General features: G+C 44.0%; 2 protein-coding genes across 4 annotated transcripts in view; one reads left to right on the top strand and one right to left on the bottom strand.

The window, feature by feature from the left end:
• The window catches only part of Bmerb1 (bMERB domain containing 1), a 123,898-nt gene extending 115,954 nt beyond the window's left edge, over window positions 1–7,944 (bottom strand). The window contains exon 1 of the mRNA XM_021185296.3: window positions 7,658–7,944. Within this exon, the coding sequence (XP_021040955.1) occupies window positions 7,658–7,760 (103 nt within the window). The 5' untranslated portion in view covers window positions 7,761–7,944. The remainder of the gene's footprint in view (window positions 1–7,657) is intronic.
• On the top strand, window positions 7,857–12,614 carry LOC110311774 (interferon-induced transmembrane protein 1-like). 3 transcript variants are annotated; one of them, XM_021185299.2, is made up of 4 exons: window positions 7,857–7,921; window positions 9,093–9,176; window positions 10,502–10,837; window positions 12,322–12,614. In XM_021185299.2, the coding sequence occupies exons 3-4, from the start codon at window positions 10,518–10,520 to the stop codon at window positions 12,341–12,343; spliced, it is 342 nt and encodes a 113-aa protein (XP_021040958.1). In that variant the 5' UTR covers window positions 7,857–7,921; window positions 9,093–9,176; window positions 10,502–10,517; the 3' UTR covers window positions 12,344–12,614. The 3 variants fall into 3 exon arrangements, 2 of the variants coding, with proteins under 2 accessions (XP_021040958.1, XP_085688620.1); XR_002379992.2 differs by lacking the exon at window positions 10,502–10,837; XM_085832494.1 differs by lacking the exons at window positions 7,857–7,921; window positions 9,093–9,176 and having other exon boundaries at window positions 9,856–10,837.
• The last annotated feature ends 66 nt before the right edge of the window (window positions 12,615–12,680 follow it).

Here is a 12,680-nt window from a genome sequence, read left to right as displayed (position 1 = left end):
GTGCTTGTGTTAGCTTCCAGACCACGTGTGCATGAAGGAAACAGATGACTGGGATAAGGGACCACATGAATCCACAGTCCCATAACACATATACCAATGGAAGCATATTTCATTAAGCCAAGAATAAAGAAACTAGAAAAAATCAAAGCAAAACCCAAAGCCAGTGCATGGACTCTGGCCTTTGAAATTGCCTCCTCCCTGCCTTGAGCTGATGGCTTACCTGAGATGCCCTCTCTTCAAATTGGCAGTTAACCTGAAATGCTCTCCTTGCCTCTCTTTACTTTTAGAAACAGCTTAGTTCACAGGCCCAATGCAAACACTCTTCTTTGCTGTTGGCCTATTGTCCCCTAGGAGCACCAGTCTCTTCTCATCTCCTGCCCGTGCTGACAGGGAGTACTGGTCTATTCCACAGACACTGTTGCGGTGTTCTTGTAACTGAATCCCCTCTCCCTATAACTGTATACTTTTTGAGGTTCCAGGCTATGGCTTGCTTTATTTCCGATCTCTGCATCCTCTGCACTGGGCCAGGAAGTAACAGACCTCTCTGGAAAAAAACATTTCCAGTTAGAAAGACCTACAATCTGGTTAGGCTCAGCCAGTTACTGATCTTAAAAGCTTCATCAGGCCGGGTATAGTGACACATGCCTTTAATCCCAGCACTTGGAAGGCAGAGGCAGGCAGATCTCTGTGAGTTCAAAGCCAGCCTGAGTTTCAAGACAGTCAGACCTACATAATCTCAAATAAATAAAAATTTTAAGAAAAAAGACCTCTACCAACTTATTTAATTTCCCTACACCTCATTTTCCCCAATCATAAAATGGGAATTACAACCTGCCTATATCATAGATTGCCATGATTAATGAAAGATTTTGAGTTCACAGCTGAGCTCCAGGGACTGTTTTTTATTAACAAGCATTTAATAGCCATTCAGACACCAAGAGTCAGGCACAGTGGCACATACTTTTAATCCCAGCACTCAGGAGGCAGAGGCAGATAAACTTCTGAGTTCAAGGCCAGCCTGGTCTACAGAGTGAGTTCCATGATAGCCTGGGCTACACAGAGAAACACAGATACCAAGAGTAAACACTGTAGACTTTCCTCCTTCACTTAACACACAAAAAGAAACCATAAAATATGACCCATCAGATACAAGGATGATGGCTCACGCTTGTAAATTTGATAGTCAGGAAGCTAAGGCAGAAGGATCACTAAGAGTTTGAAGCTTGCCATAAAAATGAAACAAAACAAATTCTTTAATATCAGCATCTTCGTAATTCCATATCCCTGCTTCTATAGTAGCTGTAACTTCAGTTGGCTGCCTACCAGCCAAGAATCTACCTCCTAGAGGCCAGCCACACTGGCTCTATCCCTAGTCAACGCTTCACGCTCAAGAGCACTCCCCATTTGCTCAGAACGGATGTTATTAAGAAGGAAGAAGGAACGTTGCAGTGCTACTCACACACCGCACCACTGTGTGGTCACAGCTGTCCTTGTCTGGTTCTCTTCTCCCCTGACGGTCAGTGAGGCCATTTCAAACAAAAGCCAGCCTCAGTTCGTCCCTTGCTTGCAAGATGACTCAGTGAGTAAAAGGGCTTGTTGCCAAGACTGACCACCCCAGGACCCACACCGTGGGGGGAGAGAACAGACTCCTCTCCTCTGACCTTTACACGCCCTCCTCACACAGAGAATAAATAAATACAAAGAATATATGGGAAAGCCTGGCCCAGCAGCAGCCTTACCATGCTAATAAGCTTCATACTTTTCTTAAAACCATAGCTAGAGATCATATCTGGCCGGCCTCCTTCCTGACTAACCATCCGCCCTGCGCTGACTCACCGGGTTCCAGCTGCCTTAGCCACCTGCCTCTTCCTCGAATACTCCAAAAGTCTTTACATCTAGAGCTTGGATTCCTTCTTATTTACATGTCAAAATGTCACATATTCTTCAAACAGTTATTCCCCGATGACCAGATAAGCAGTATTCCTCCCTAAAAATGCTCAGGAAATATCTATTATGATTAGAACACTGCTTAGATATTAATCTGATACCCTCATTCCTAATGTCCTGATGTCCCCTAAATAAACCCTCCACAGAGAAGGGCCTTTGCCTTGTTCAGTACTGTATGGATATCTCTTAAAACACTGCCAGGAGTGATGACACTCGTCTGCCATCCCAGCACTCTCATGGTGGAGGTAGGAGGATGAAGAGTTCAAGGTTATCCTTGGCTATATGGTGAACAGAAGACAGCCTGGGTGTCGTAGGTACTGTCTCATTGCTGTGAAGAGACATGACCAAGGCAACTTTTATAAAGGCAAACATTTAATGTAACTGGCTTACAGTTTCAGTTTAGTCCACTATCATCATGGTGGGAAGCATGGCAGTGTGCAGGCAGGCATGGTGCTGGAAGAGGCAAGAGTTCTACATATTGATCCACAGTTAACCAGAAGAAGACCATCATCCACACTGGGTGGAACCTGAGCATAGGAGACCTCAAAGCCCTCCTACACAGTGATGCACTTCCTCCAACAAGGCCACATTTCCTCTAATAAGGCCACACCTCTTAGTAGTGCCACTACCTATGGCCAAGCATTGAAACACATGAATCTATGGGAACCAAACCTATTCAAACCACCATATTGGGATACATGAGATCCTGTCTCTAAACAACAAAAACTAAGTATAATTAGGAGGACAGAATAATGCTCAAGTAAAGTCAGAAATAATACAATTATCCTACCTAATCAAAAAGTCAAAGGAAATCAGTCAAATCAAGGACAAGGAAGCAGAAACCTTCCCCTCAACAGAGGGTTCACAAATAGGCAGCAAGTCACACTGCTTCAAGCTCCGTATTGTTTATTAACCATAGATACTGGTCAGTTAATGATCTGCTTGCTAGTCATTTCACGTCCATAGACTTGTAAATAACGGTCATTTTCCAGGAGCTTCTGGGAAGATTGCTGCCTGCGCTGGCTGCTTTATTGAAGCCCTTCCTACCTTGGACACTCGTGGCAACCCCCTCTTCCATTCTAGGCCATCTTCTCCTCATATCCCCTACCCCAGTTCTTGAACATCCTTTAAGACATTCAGATCAGCTAAGACAAGGCCCCAACAACAGACCACTCTGATCTTCAAAAGCCCTGAGCTTTCTCAAAAGGCACCTTGTCTTTGTGTCTCCCTTAATTAATTACAGTCAGTTGAAAGCAATACTTTTATAGATCTTGCCACAGTGAAATGTCACTATGCATTTTCCAATTGACTTATTATAAAAACACCCCAATTGCTTGCATGAAAATGGGAGGTGGAGTAGAAAAACCAGGAGCTCAACTTTGAGGCCAACCTGGGTTACCTGGTAAAGGTTGAAGAAGAAAAGGATTAATAGAAGCAATTTTTAAGAATCTGTTTTAAGGGGGCTGGAGAGATGGCTCAGCTGTTAAAAAACACCAACTGCTCTTCCAGAGGTCCTGAGTTCAATTCCCAGCAACCACATGGTGGCTCACACCATCTGTAATGAGATCTGACACCCTCTTCTGGTGCGCATGAAGATAGAGACTGTGTACTCATATACATTAAATAAATAAATTAAAAAAAAAAAGAATCTGTTTTAAGTGAGAAAATACTAGATGGTTTCCTAGCATTCATGAGGCCTTAGAAATGAATCCCTAGAAATGAAAACGGGCACAGGAGACAGGGCACTAAGGGAGTCTCTCTGCTTACACTCTGTTCAGTTCCCAGCACCCTCATTGGTACTGGGAACTGAACTTGAGTCAAGTGCTCTTAACTCATTTCTGTGAAATGGGAATAAATGGAACTAGAGAGATGACTAGTTCCATTTATTCCCATTTCACAGAAAAAGCAACCAGTAACATAGTTCAACTATACACTCATGGTAACAGAGCTGGAAAGGGCAAGGGTTAGTTTAAACTTATTTCACCTGACTTCAAACACCTATTCTTTAATTTTTCTTTCGTTTTTAGTGATTTGATTTTGAGATGGGACCTCATGTGCTAGCCTCAAACTCTCTTTGTAGCCAGGGATGACCTTCAACTCCAGACCCCCTTGCCTCTTTGGCTCAGTACTTTCATGTCAGGTCTGTTCCTCCACACCCCACTCCTGTTCCTTCCTACTGTAATTATAGTCCATCACATCTGGTCATCTAAAAATTTGAGCTGATGTAGTAGCAGGTGGTACAGGCCTAAGAGGGTTCCAAGTTCAAGTCCTACCTGGACTATAGTGTAGGTTCAAGGCCTAGATGACTTTAAAATGTGGCTTAGTGATAAGAGTGCTTGTGCAGCATTCATGTGCTTGTGTTCAGGAGCACAATACCACAAATAAGAATGCTAGTAGGTTAAATAAATGCTGTAGTTGAGAGATGGGTATAGCTCAGTTAGCAGAGCACTTTGCCTGGCATACACAAAGCCCCAAGTTTGAGTCCCAGCATTGCAAACCCAGGATGGTGGTGCATACCCATAAACTTAGATGTAGAGGCAAGAAGATCAGAAATTCAAGGTCAAGAGCTAATTTGATGGTTTAGCCAACAAGAACACTTGGTATCAAACCTGATGACCTGAGTTTGATTGATGGAAGGAGAGAACTGACTTCTAAAAATTGTCCTCTGACCTCTACATGTGTTACATAGTATGTATACACACACATGTAAAAGCATTACAAGGCCATCTTTGGCTATATAGCAGGTTGGAGGCCAGCCTTACATGAGACCCTATCTATAAATAAGTCAGAGGACATAAATATTCTACTCTAAATACTCTAGCTGAATTGAAAGGAAGCAGTTAATACACTCTCAGCTAAAATCAAACAAGTCTGCCATCTTTTCCCTTTTGCACTCTTGAGAAAAATCTTTAAATACATGCAGAAGTGAAGTAGAACCTTTTTAATGGGCTCTTTCCTTCTTCAGCATGTCTGGTGTCACAGTACTGCCTGGACAGTTATTTGGCCATAGCCCCAGTATTACTAATTTCTAGACTTAATTAATAAATGAATAGAGGCTCAGACCTGTTGGATAGCTCTATGAATCCCTTGTGAATTAAGAGGATGTTTACATATAAACAAAAATCCCAAAATGCTTGATTAGAGACAGGAATTAAAATGCCAAAACTTGCCAGAGTCAAGAACCTAAAGTGGGTCCCTGGATTTCTGCTTTGGGATTTCAAATGTGAATAGCTTAGAGAGCTGGGGGTTGGTTTGGAGATCTGTGCCAAGGCACATAAGAAACTGATCTAGCACTGAAACAAGAAGCAAGTCTATGAATCTTGGCGGTTTGGGGCAAAAAGATCAGGGCCTCTACAGTCAGGACTCAAAAGTACAAAATTTTCAGGGACTTACGTGGTTTGAAGTGAATTCTTACCTCAGTTTTCACTATGTGCTCGAATTTGGACTCCCCAAAAAAGCAGGAAAATGAGAAGGAACTGGGTGTGTTGGCACACACCTGGGTCTCAGTGCTTGGGAGGACAGGCAGAAAAATTCAAGGTCATCCTTGGCTATAGAAAGTTTGAGGCCAGTCTGGATTGTATGAGACCTTGTTTATGTGTGGGGCGGGGAAAGGCTGGCAGAGAAAGATGGGAAGAGAGAGAGGAGAGAATGTTTTAGGGAAGTGCTCAATATTTTAGTTTGCTTTGGGTTTTTGTTTTGAGACAGGGTCTTACTTTGTGGCCCTGGCTGGCCTAGAACTCACAGAGCTATGCCCAATATTGCAGTTTCAACTCATAGGCTTGCTTTATGCAGTTGAATGTCTAAGTTTGACAGAGGAACTACTGAAACAGCCATGTCCTGAGAACTTACCTGAGCTTTGCACACACCATCTTATTCGATATTCATGATAGAAAGCCACATGGTATACAATATTACTATTCCCATTTTCAGAGAGCAAATGTAGAGAACAGAAACACACCTTGTCACATTGTCAGCCAAAGACCAGAGCCCTAGTCAAACCAGGGGTTCCTTGACTCTACTTGGCTTCTACTCTATGGGACCCAACCGTCTATCAAGCACTGTGGACTTCAGGGATCAACATGGTTACTATCTGATTATAAAATTACTAACCATCTTTGAACCAGACCCAGGAAGCAGTTAACCTTCATGAATCCTGGGTCTGAATCCTGGTCCCATCATTTCCATTTGAGTTACCTAGCAAGCCCCCGCCTTCTCATATATGTAAAAAGCACTACAATGCCACACAAGGTTGTACCAGGGATAAATAAGAGATGTTTCTGAAGCTTTCAGAACATGGCAATCTAACAATACAAGGCAGCCATGGGTGGTATTATTTAGAGCTTATAAACCACAGACATGCAACCTCTAGGTTACCTCAAAGGGCCAACGCTAAAGGATTTAGGAAGGATGAAGCAGGAGAAAGGACCTAGGTCTAAAAGGAGAAAGAAAATGAAAGAAAGAAAGAAAGAAAGAAAGAAAGAAAGAAAGAAAGAAAGAAAGAAAGAAAGAGAGAGAGAGAGAGAGAGAGGTTGGAAGCATCAGAACACCCATTATAGCAGGAACGAAGACATTTGAACTTGAAATACAAACACAATATAGCCTGAGTCCATAGTTACAAGAATGGAGAAAATAATGGCAAAGGCATGCACGCGCGCGCGCGCGCGCGCGCGCGCGCGCGCACACACACACACACACACACACACACACACACACACACACACACGTTCACACTTTCTCCCAAGTGAGGTAGAAAAGGAGCTGATTTACAATACTTTAAGTACATGTAACTCAATGGTTGCTGCTGGGGAAGAGCACTAAGCCCAGAGACCCAGTCAGAGCAGGTAGCTGTAGGGTCCCTTAGAAGGCAAGAGGGCTGCAGGCTATACCAGGGCTGCTGGGCAAGCCATACCAGAATAGGAGGCAGAGTGGAGGACATTTGGAAGCTCCCAGAGTCAGGGACATCAGTGACCTTAGACTTTCCAGATAGCCTCCACTGTTTGCAGAGTTTCAAGTATTGTGTCCAACAAATTGAAAGCAAAAGTCTTGAATTCATTTACAGATGTTTGTTGATACCAAAACACCAAAGAGAGAGCCGGTAAGTACAGAGGTCTGCTTCAAAACCCGCTTTCAAGAGCTGAACCAAACCAAATCGTATCATTGAGTCAAGAGCTAACAGAGTGGGGGAGGGGGGGTTGCACAGCGCTAACCTTGCCCTTTGCCTGCTCTTTCACCTCTCCTCTGACCCAAGAGGAGGTGGGACAATGCTGGGATTTCAGCTATGCTCTGAACCTCAAGGCTGAAAGAGCACACAGACACTCCCCCATTTCCGTAAGTGGGGCTTTCAAAGCTGCCCTTGGCTCCTGCGCCCTCAAGCATCCTAACACTCTAGCGTTCCTCCTCCTGGGATGCAGGAAAGACGGTCCTTCGCAAAAGCAGCCTCCGGCTGCCGGATCTCGGACTCCTTAGTCCAGTACAGCTGGACTCCTAGCTTAGCTGGCTCGATTTCCAGAGGAGCCTCCCAGTACAGCCCAGCCCTGGAGGGTCCCCTCTTTTGTTTGTAGGGAGAACACTGCTGCTGTGCAACACTGGAAGCCCAGCTGCGGGGGCGCTTCCCCAGTCTGCCCGCCTGCGTTCCGGTCTGCTCTAGGGGGCCCCAGTTCAGCACGCGAGTCCCCAACTGTCCCCACCCGTTCCCTGCCCGAACACTCACTTCCCAGTCCCTCCGCTTTCCATGCTGTCTCCTCCACCGCCCCATAGCGCCTGAGAGGCTTCTCGGCTTCCAGATGAACAGACAGAGATTGCTTTAACTCCATTGCTGTTCCCCGCGGGCAGGTCCAGGGGTCTGGTTCACTCCATCCCTGCTGAAGGCTGCGGGGAGGAAGGCAGCTCAGATCGGCAGTGTTTTAATGGGCCCGGCGTTGCTGAGGAAGCTGCTCCATCTCTTCAATCTCCAGCACCTGAAAGCTCCCAACTGGTACCCAGGATGGGGGAGGGATGCATAACACATGCGCAATGGAAGCTGGAGGGGGGAGGTTTGGGGGCTGGGTAGGGAGAAAGAGGGACAGATGATAAACTCTCTAGAACAACAAAAACAAAAACAACTAAAATAAAATCACCCCCAAATGAAACAAGAATAAGGCACCTGCCCACATTGAAACCAATAGATAGGCTTTCTGTGGATGGATCTAGCATTGTGGGTGGCTGGGGATCTGTTAGAGGGCTGGTAGGTTTCAAGCGTGATTGGTGAGCCAGAACAGTATCTGTAGATGATGATCCTTCTTTGTAGACAAGCCCAAGTATGGACCGATGCTCTCTGATTCTGTTGTTTGCATTTATGTGCACGATCTGAATATAAAAGGGGGACAGCAGCTACTCGTGTGTGTGTGTGTGTGTGTGTGTGTGTGTGTGTGTGTGTGTGTGTGTGTGTACACCTGTGTCAATCCTGTGCATTTATATGGAAAGGAACAAGAAAAGCAAATATTTTGTATATAAGGCCAACAAAGCTGTTCAGAACACTGATCTTTACAAACCTGGAAAATAATTATAGTGACCAAACATAACAGCAATAAAAAAAAAAAATACAGTGTCAGGACTGGCAACAGAGCTCAATTGGTATAACATTCACAGCCTAAGCATGAGGGCCCAAGTCTGATCTACAGGACAGCGCAGGCATTAAAAGAGCAGATACAGCTCTAGTCCCAATGCTAGGAGTGAAGGCAGGAGGAACCCCAGGGCTTGCTTGCCCCAAGACACCTTATACCAACTTCTGGCTTACACATGCACACTTTTTGGTTTTAATATAAAGTTAAGGGATGAGAATGCAGCTCAGTTGGCAGAATACTTGCATAATATGCACAAAACCTTTGGGTCCTATCCCTAACACTACATAAACCAGGCATGTGATTCTAGCACACAAGAAGAGGCAAGAGGATCTGAAATTCAAATTCATCCTTGGATACATAGGGTGTTTGCATAGCAGCCTAGGTTACACAAAACCATGAATGAATGAATGAATGAATGAATGAATGAATTGTTATCAGCAGCTATTGATAAAAGTTAATACTACTTTTTGAATTACTGCTAAACATAGACCATTTCCCAATGTCTCTGTGAAACCTCACACTCCATTCCTGTCTGCTTTACAGAAGATAGAACTGAGATGCAGAGAGATCACTTACCGTATCTCCAAACTGCCTGGGACCTCATCAGCCCTTGAATCAGGCTAGACTGTATGAATTCGGATTCTGCCTCTTATTGTCTTGATTTCCTTGTCTATTATATTTAAAGAGCCTAAAAAATATGTATGTGCATGAGCCGGGATGCATGTGGGGAAGTTTATGTGAACGTAAGTACCCTCAGCGGTCAGAAGTATTAGATCCCCTGGAGCTGGAGTTACAGGCAGTTGTGAGTCATCAGACATGGCTGCTGGAAACCAAACTTGGGTCATCTGCAAAGGCCATGACTGCTCTTAACTGCTGAGCCATCTCTGCAGCACCTTAACTGTAGTTATGTTTTGTATGGAGGGAGAGGAACAAAAAAGGCTCTAGGTCAGGGGATGCTGGTGTGCTGTTTAATAGTTATCTTCTGATGCCACCTGGGACACTGGGGTCTATTTTTATGAGTTGGAAATGTGAAACAGTCCGGTTTTCCAGGAAAATGACTTTACCACTTTAAAAGGTTATTGTTTACAATGGACTAAACAGCTTCAAAAAGTTTTAAAATGTAAACCTAGATTATAGCAACAAGTTTTGTTCTGTTTTGTTTGGGAGTTTGAATTGAGATGGGGTTTCACCATGTGGTCACTTCTGAGAAGCTCTAACCTAATCACATAAAAGCATAAAAATAATATTTTATTTTATTTACTAATGAGGCATAAGAAATGAAACAAAGAGGCCAGAGTCTCAGCTATTCTGAGTACTGGCTGCTCTTGCAGAGAACCAGGGTTCCATTCTTAGCACCCACATGACAGCTCACAATGTTCTGCAACCCCAGTTCTAAGGTACCCAATGCCTCTTTTGGCCTCCAAGAGCACTGAGTGCATGTGCACAGACACACATCCAAAATGCCCATGCATACAAAATAAAAATAGTTTCTTTGTTAAAGAATTGAAATAACAAGCCAGTAAGCCCTGATCTCAGGAGGAAGAGGCAGAAAGGTTGTGACTTCAAGTCCAGCCTGAGCTACACAGCAAGACCTTGTTTCAAAAATAAATAAATAAATAGGATCGGCAAGACTGCTCAGTGGGTAGGATCTTGCTGCCAAGTCTGATGACCTGAGTTTCCTCTCTGGGATCCATATGATAGAAATGATGGAAGGAAAGAACTAACTCCTATAAATTATCTTCTGATTTCTATATGGCATGAACTCCTCCTGTACACACACACACACACACCACACAGTGTATGAAGGAGGCAACTAAGAAAAACACAATTGAAAAAGCTGGACAGATGAAACAGACCCTGTTGGAGAAAAGGCCGGTCCACTGCGCAGCAGGCTCTGGACTTCTCAGCTTGTACCACCATTCTCATTCCTTCCTTATTCTCAACTCTTCCAGCCTCAAAAACCAAGAGATGCCTAAGGATCAGCAAGAGGTGGTTGTACTGGGGACACCCCACACCTCAACTTCTTCGATAACCACCATAATCACCATGCCTGAGATCTCCAAGCCTGATTATGTGGTCTGGTCTATGTTCAATACACTCTTCATGAACTTCTGCTGCCTGGGTTTCATAGCCTATGCCTACTCTGTGAAGTCTAGGGACAGGAAGATGGTGGGTGATATGTCTGGGGCCCAGGCCTTCGCCTCCACTGCCAGGTGCCTGAACATCAGCTGCCTGATCCTCACCGTCCTCCTGGTCATCATCTTCATCACTTTCTTTGCCACTAGAAGGTAGCCATCTTGTAGCATCTCACAGTAGATAACAGATTCTGGGGCCTTCCGGGCTTGCTATGTGTTCATTGTCTATCGCTGCCCCAAACCCTAGTCTTAGTCCTGACCATTTACCCCATACGTATGCAAATGTTACACTTGCATATCTGTCCACTCAATAAAGTGCATGTGCTGTGGAAAAAAAGAAAAAGAAGAAAAAAAGAAAAAGCCGGACAGATACTATGGAAGAGTGCTTTCAGTATTTTACAATGAAAAGATATTTTGAAGAGGGTGCACTTTTGATTCTAAATTCTAAAACACTTCACCACCCATTAAAGAGACTCCATAACCAGGAAGCTGTAATGTCACCTTCTGCTCTCCTCCAGTTCCTAGCAACCACTCTTGCTCTCCTCTCCTAAGAATTCATGTTCTGAGTATTTCATAGGAAAGGCACCTTCACACGTGGGCTCTTGTGTCTACCTGCTTTGGTTTCATCCACTCTTTTTGAGGTCCATCCACATTGAAGCATGTGCTCGGGTAGTTCCCTTATGACTGAATACTATTTGCTATGTCACAATTCATTTATCATTCTGCCACTGATGGACAGTTGAGTGTTCCTGCCTTTTAGCAACTGTGACTAGTTCTAGTACAAGCCCTGTCTATAGGAGTGTGTGTGTGTGTGTACCTGTTTATTTTCTTTGGGATATGTACCTAAAAGCAGAATTCCCAAACCATCTGGTAATTCTCTGTTTAGCTTTTTGAGAAACTGCCAACAAATTCTACTTTTCTACCAGGAATGTGCAACATCGAATCTTTCCACGTGCTCAGTAATGTTTAAATTGTTTGGGACCCATCAACAAATATCTTATTGTGTTTTTTTTTTTTTTTTTCTATTCTTTCTCCTTCCTGTCTCCCTACCTCCCTCCCCCCTCCCTTCCTCCCTTCCTTCTTTCCTTTCTTTCTTCTTTTAGCATTTTACTATGTAGTGCAGGCTGGCTTTGGATTCATTATGTATCTTAGAAAACTCTAGAACTTTTGATGGTCTTGACTCAGCCTCTACAAGAGCTAGAATGTAAGGCCTGTGCACCCAGATCCTGTTTGTTCTTGACCTTGGTTAACACTAAATGTACATTATGATCTCAATCCTGTTATTTCATAGACTAGTAGTGGTAGAAACTAAATAACATATTTTGTTTATATATTTTTTTCTTGAGACAGGTCTTTGCAGCCTTAGCTGACCTCAAAGTTGCTAGGTATCTAAGGATGACCTTGAACTTGAGGAGGTCCCCTGCCTCCTGAGTGCTGGGATTATGGGTGTGTGTCCCCTCAACCAGCAATGATTCTTCACTTTATATGCTTACATAACTGCTCACTTCACCAAGAAAAGAAACGACAAGCAGCAAAATATTGATAATGGTTACCTATAAATGTCATAACAAATATTTTGTTTGTATTCTCTGATATTCCTATGAAATAATATGTATCACTTTTCTAATCATATGTAGCTACTACCCCCGGCTTCCTTGAAGCAGGTTGATTCAGACTTTGACCTTGCTGCCACTGAGAATGAGTTCACCTGTGGTGGAGCCTTCCGACCTAGACGGCTCTATTGTTCTGTCACCTGCCACTGCTCTTCTCCAAGACACTGCTACCTGCTGAGAGGCTATTCCAGAGAAGGCATCTGGCAGATCCACCTACAGGCTGGCAGCAGGCATCAAGAATGGATTGGCGGGGGATGGGCCTTCCCCCTTTATAAGCACAGACTCTTAGTAAACTTTGGGCCTTGATGAGAGAAAAATTGTCTTGGCTTCATTATCTTTTCTTGCAGTCTAGTCTCTTTCAGCCCCAGCCTGCCTCTCAGGTG

Source organism: Mus caroli, unplaced genomic scaffold (assembly GCF_978045245.1).
Source record: "Mus caroli unplaced genomic scaffold, Mus_caroli_1 scaffold_17, whole genome shotgun sequence".
NCBI classification, from domain to species: Eukaryota; Metazoa; Chordata; class Mammalia; order Rodentia; family Muridae; genus Mus; species Mus caroli.
Note: the sequence above shows the minus strand (reverse complement) of the source record. Positions and strands in the feature narration are given on the sequence as shown.

Bases quoted from the DNA above. Each gene is read 5' to 3' on its own strand.
- LOC110311774 (XM_085832494.1), top strand. From the start codon at position 10,350: ATGAAGGAGGCAACTAAGAAAAACACAATTGAAAAAGCTGGACAGATG. The intron at 10,838-12,321 runs GTAGCCATCTTG...AATCATATGTAG, and splicing joins ACTTTCTTTGCCACTAGAAG to CTACTACCCCCGGCTTCCTT.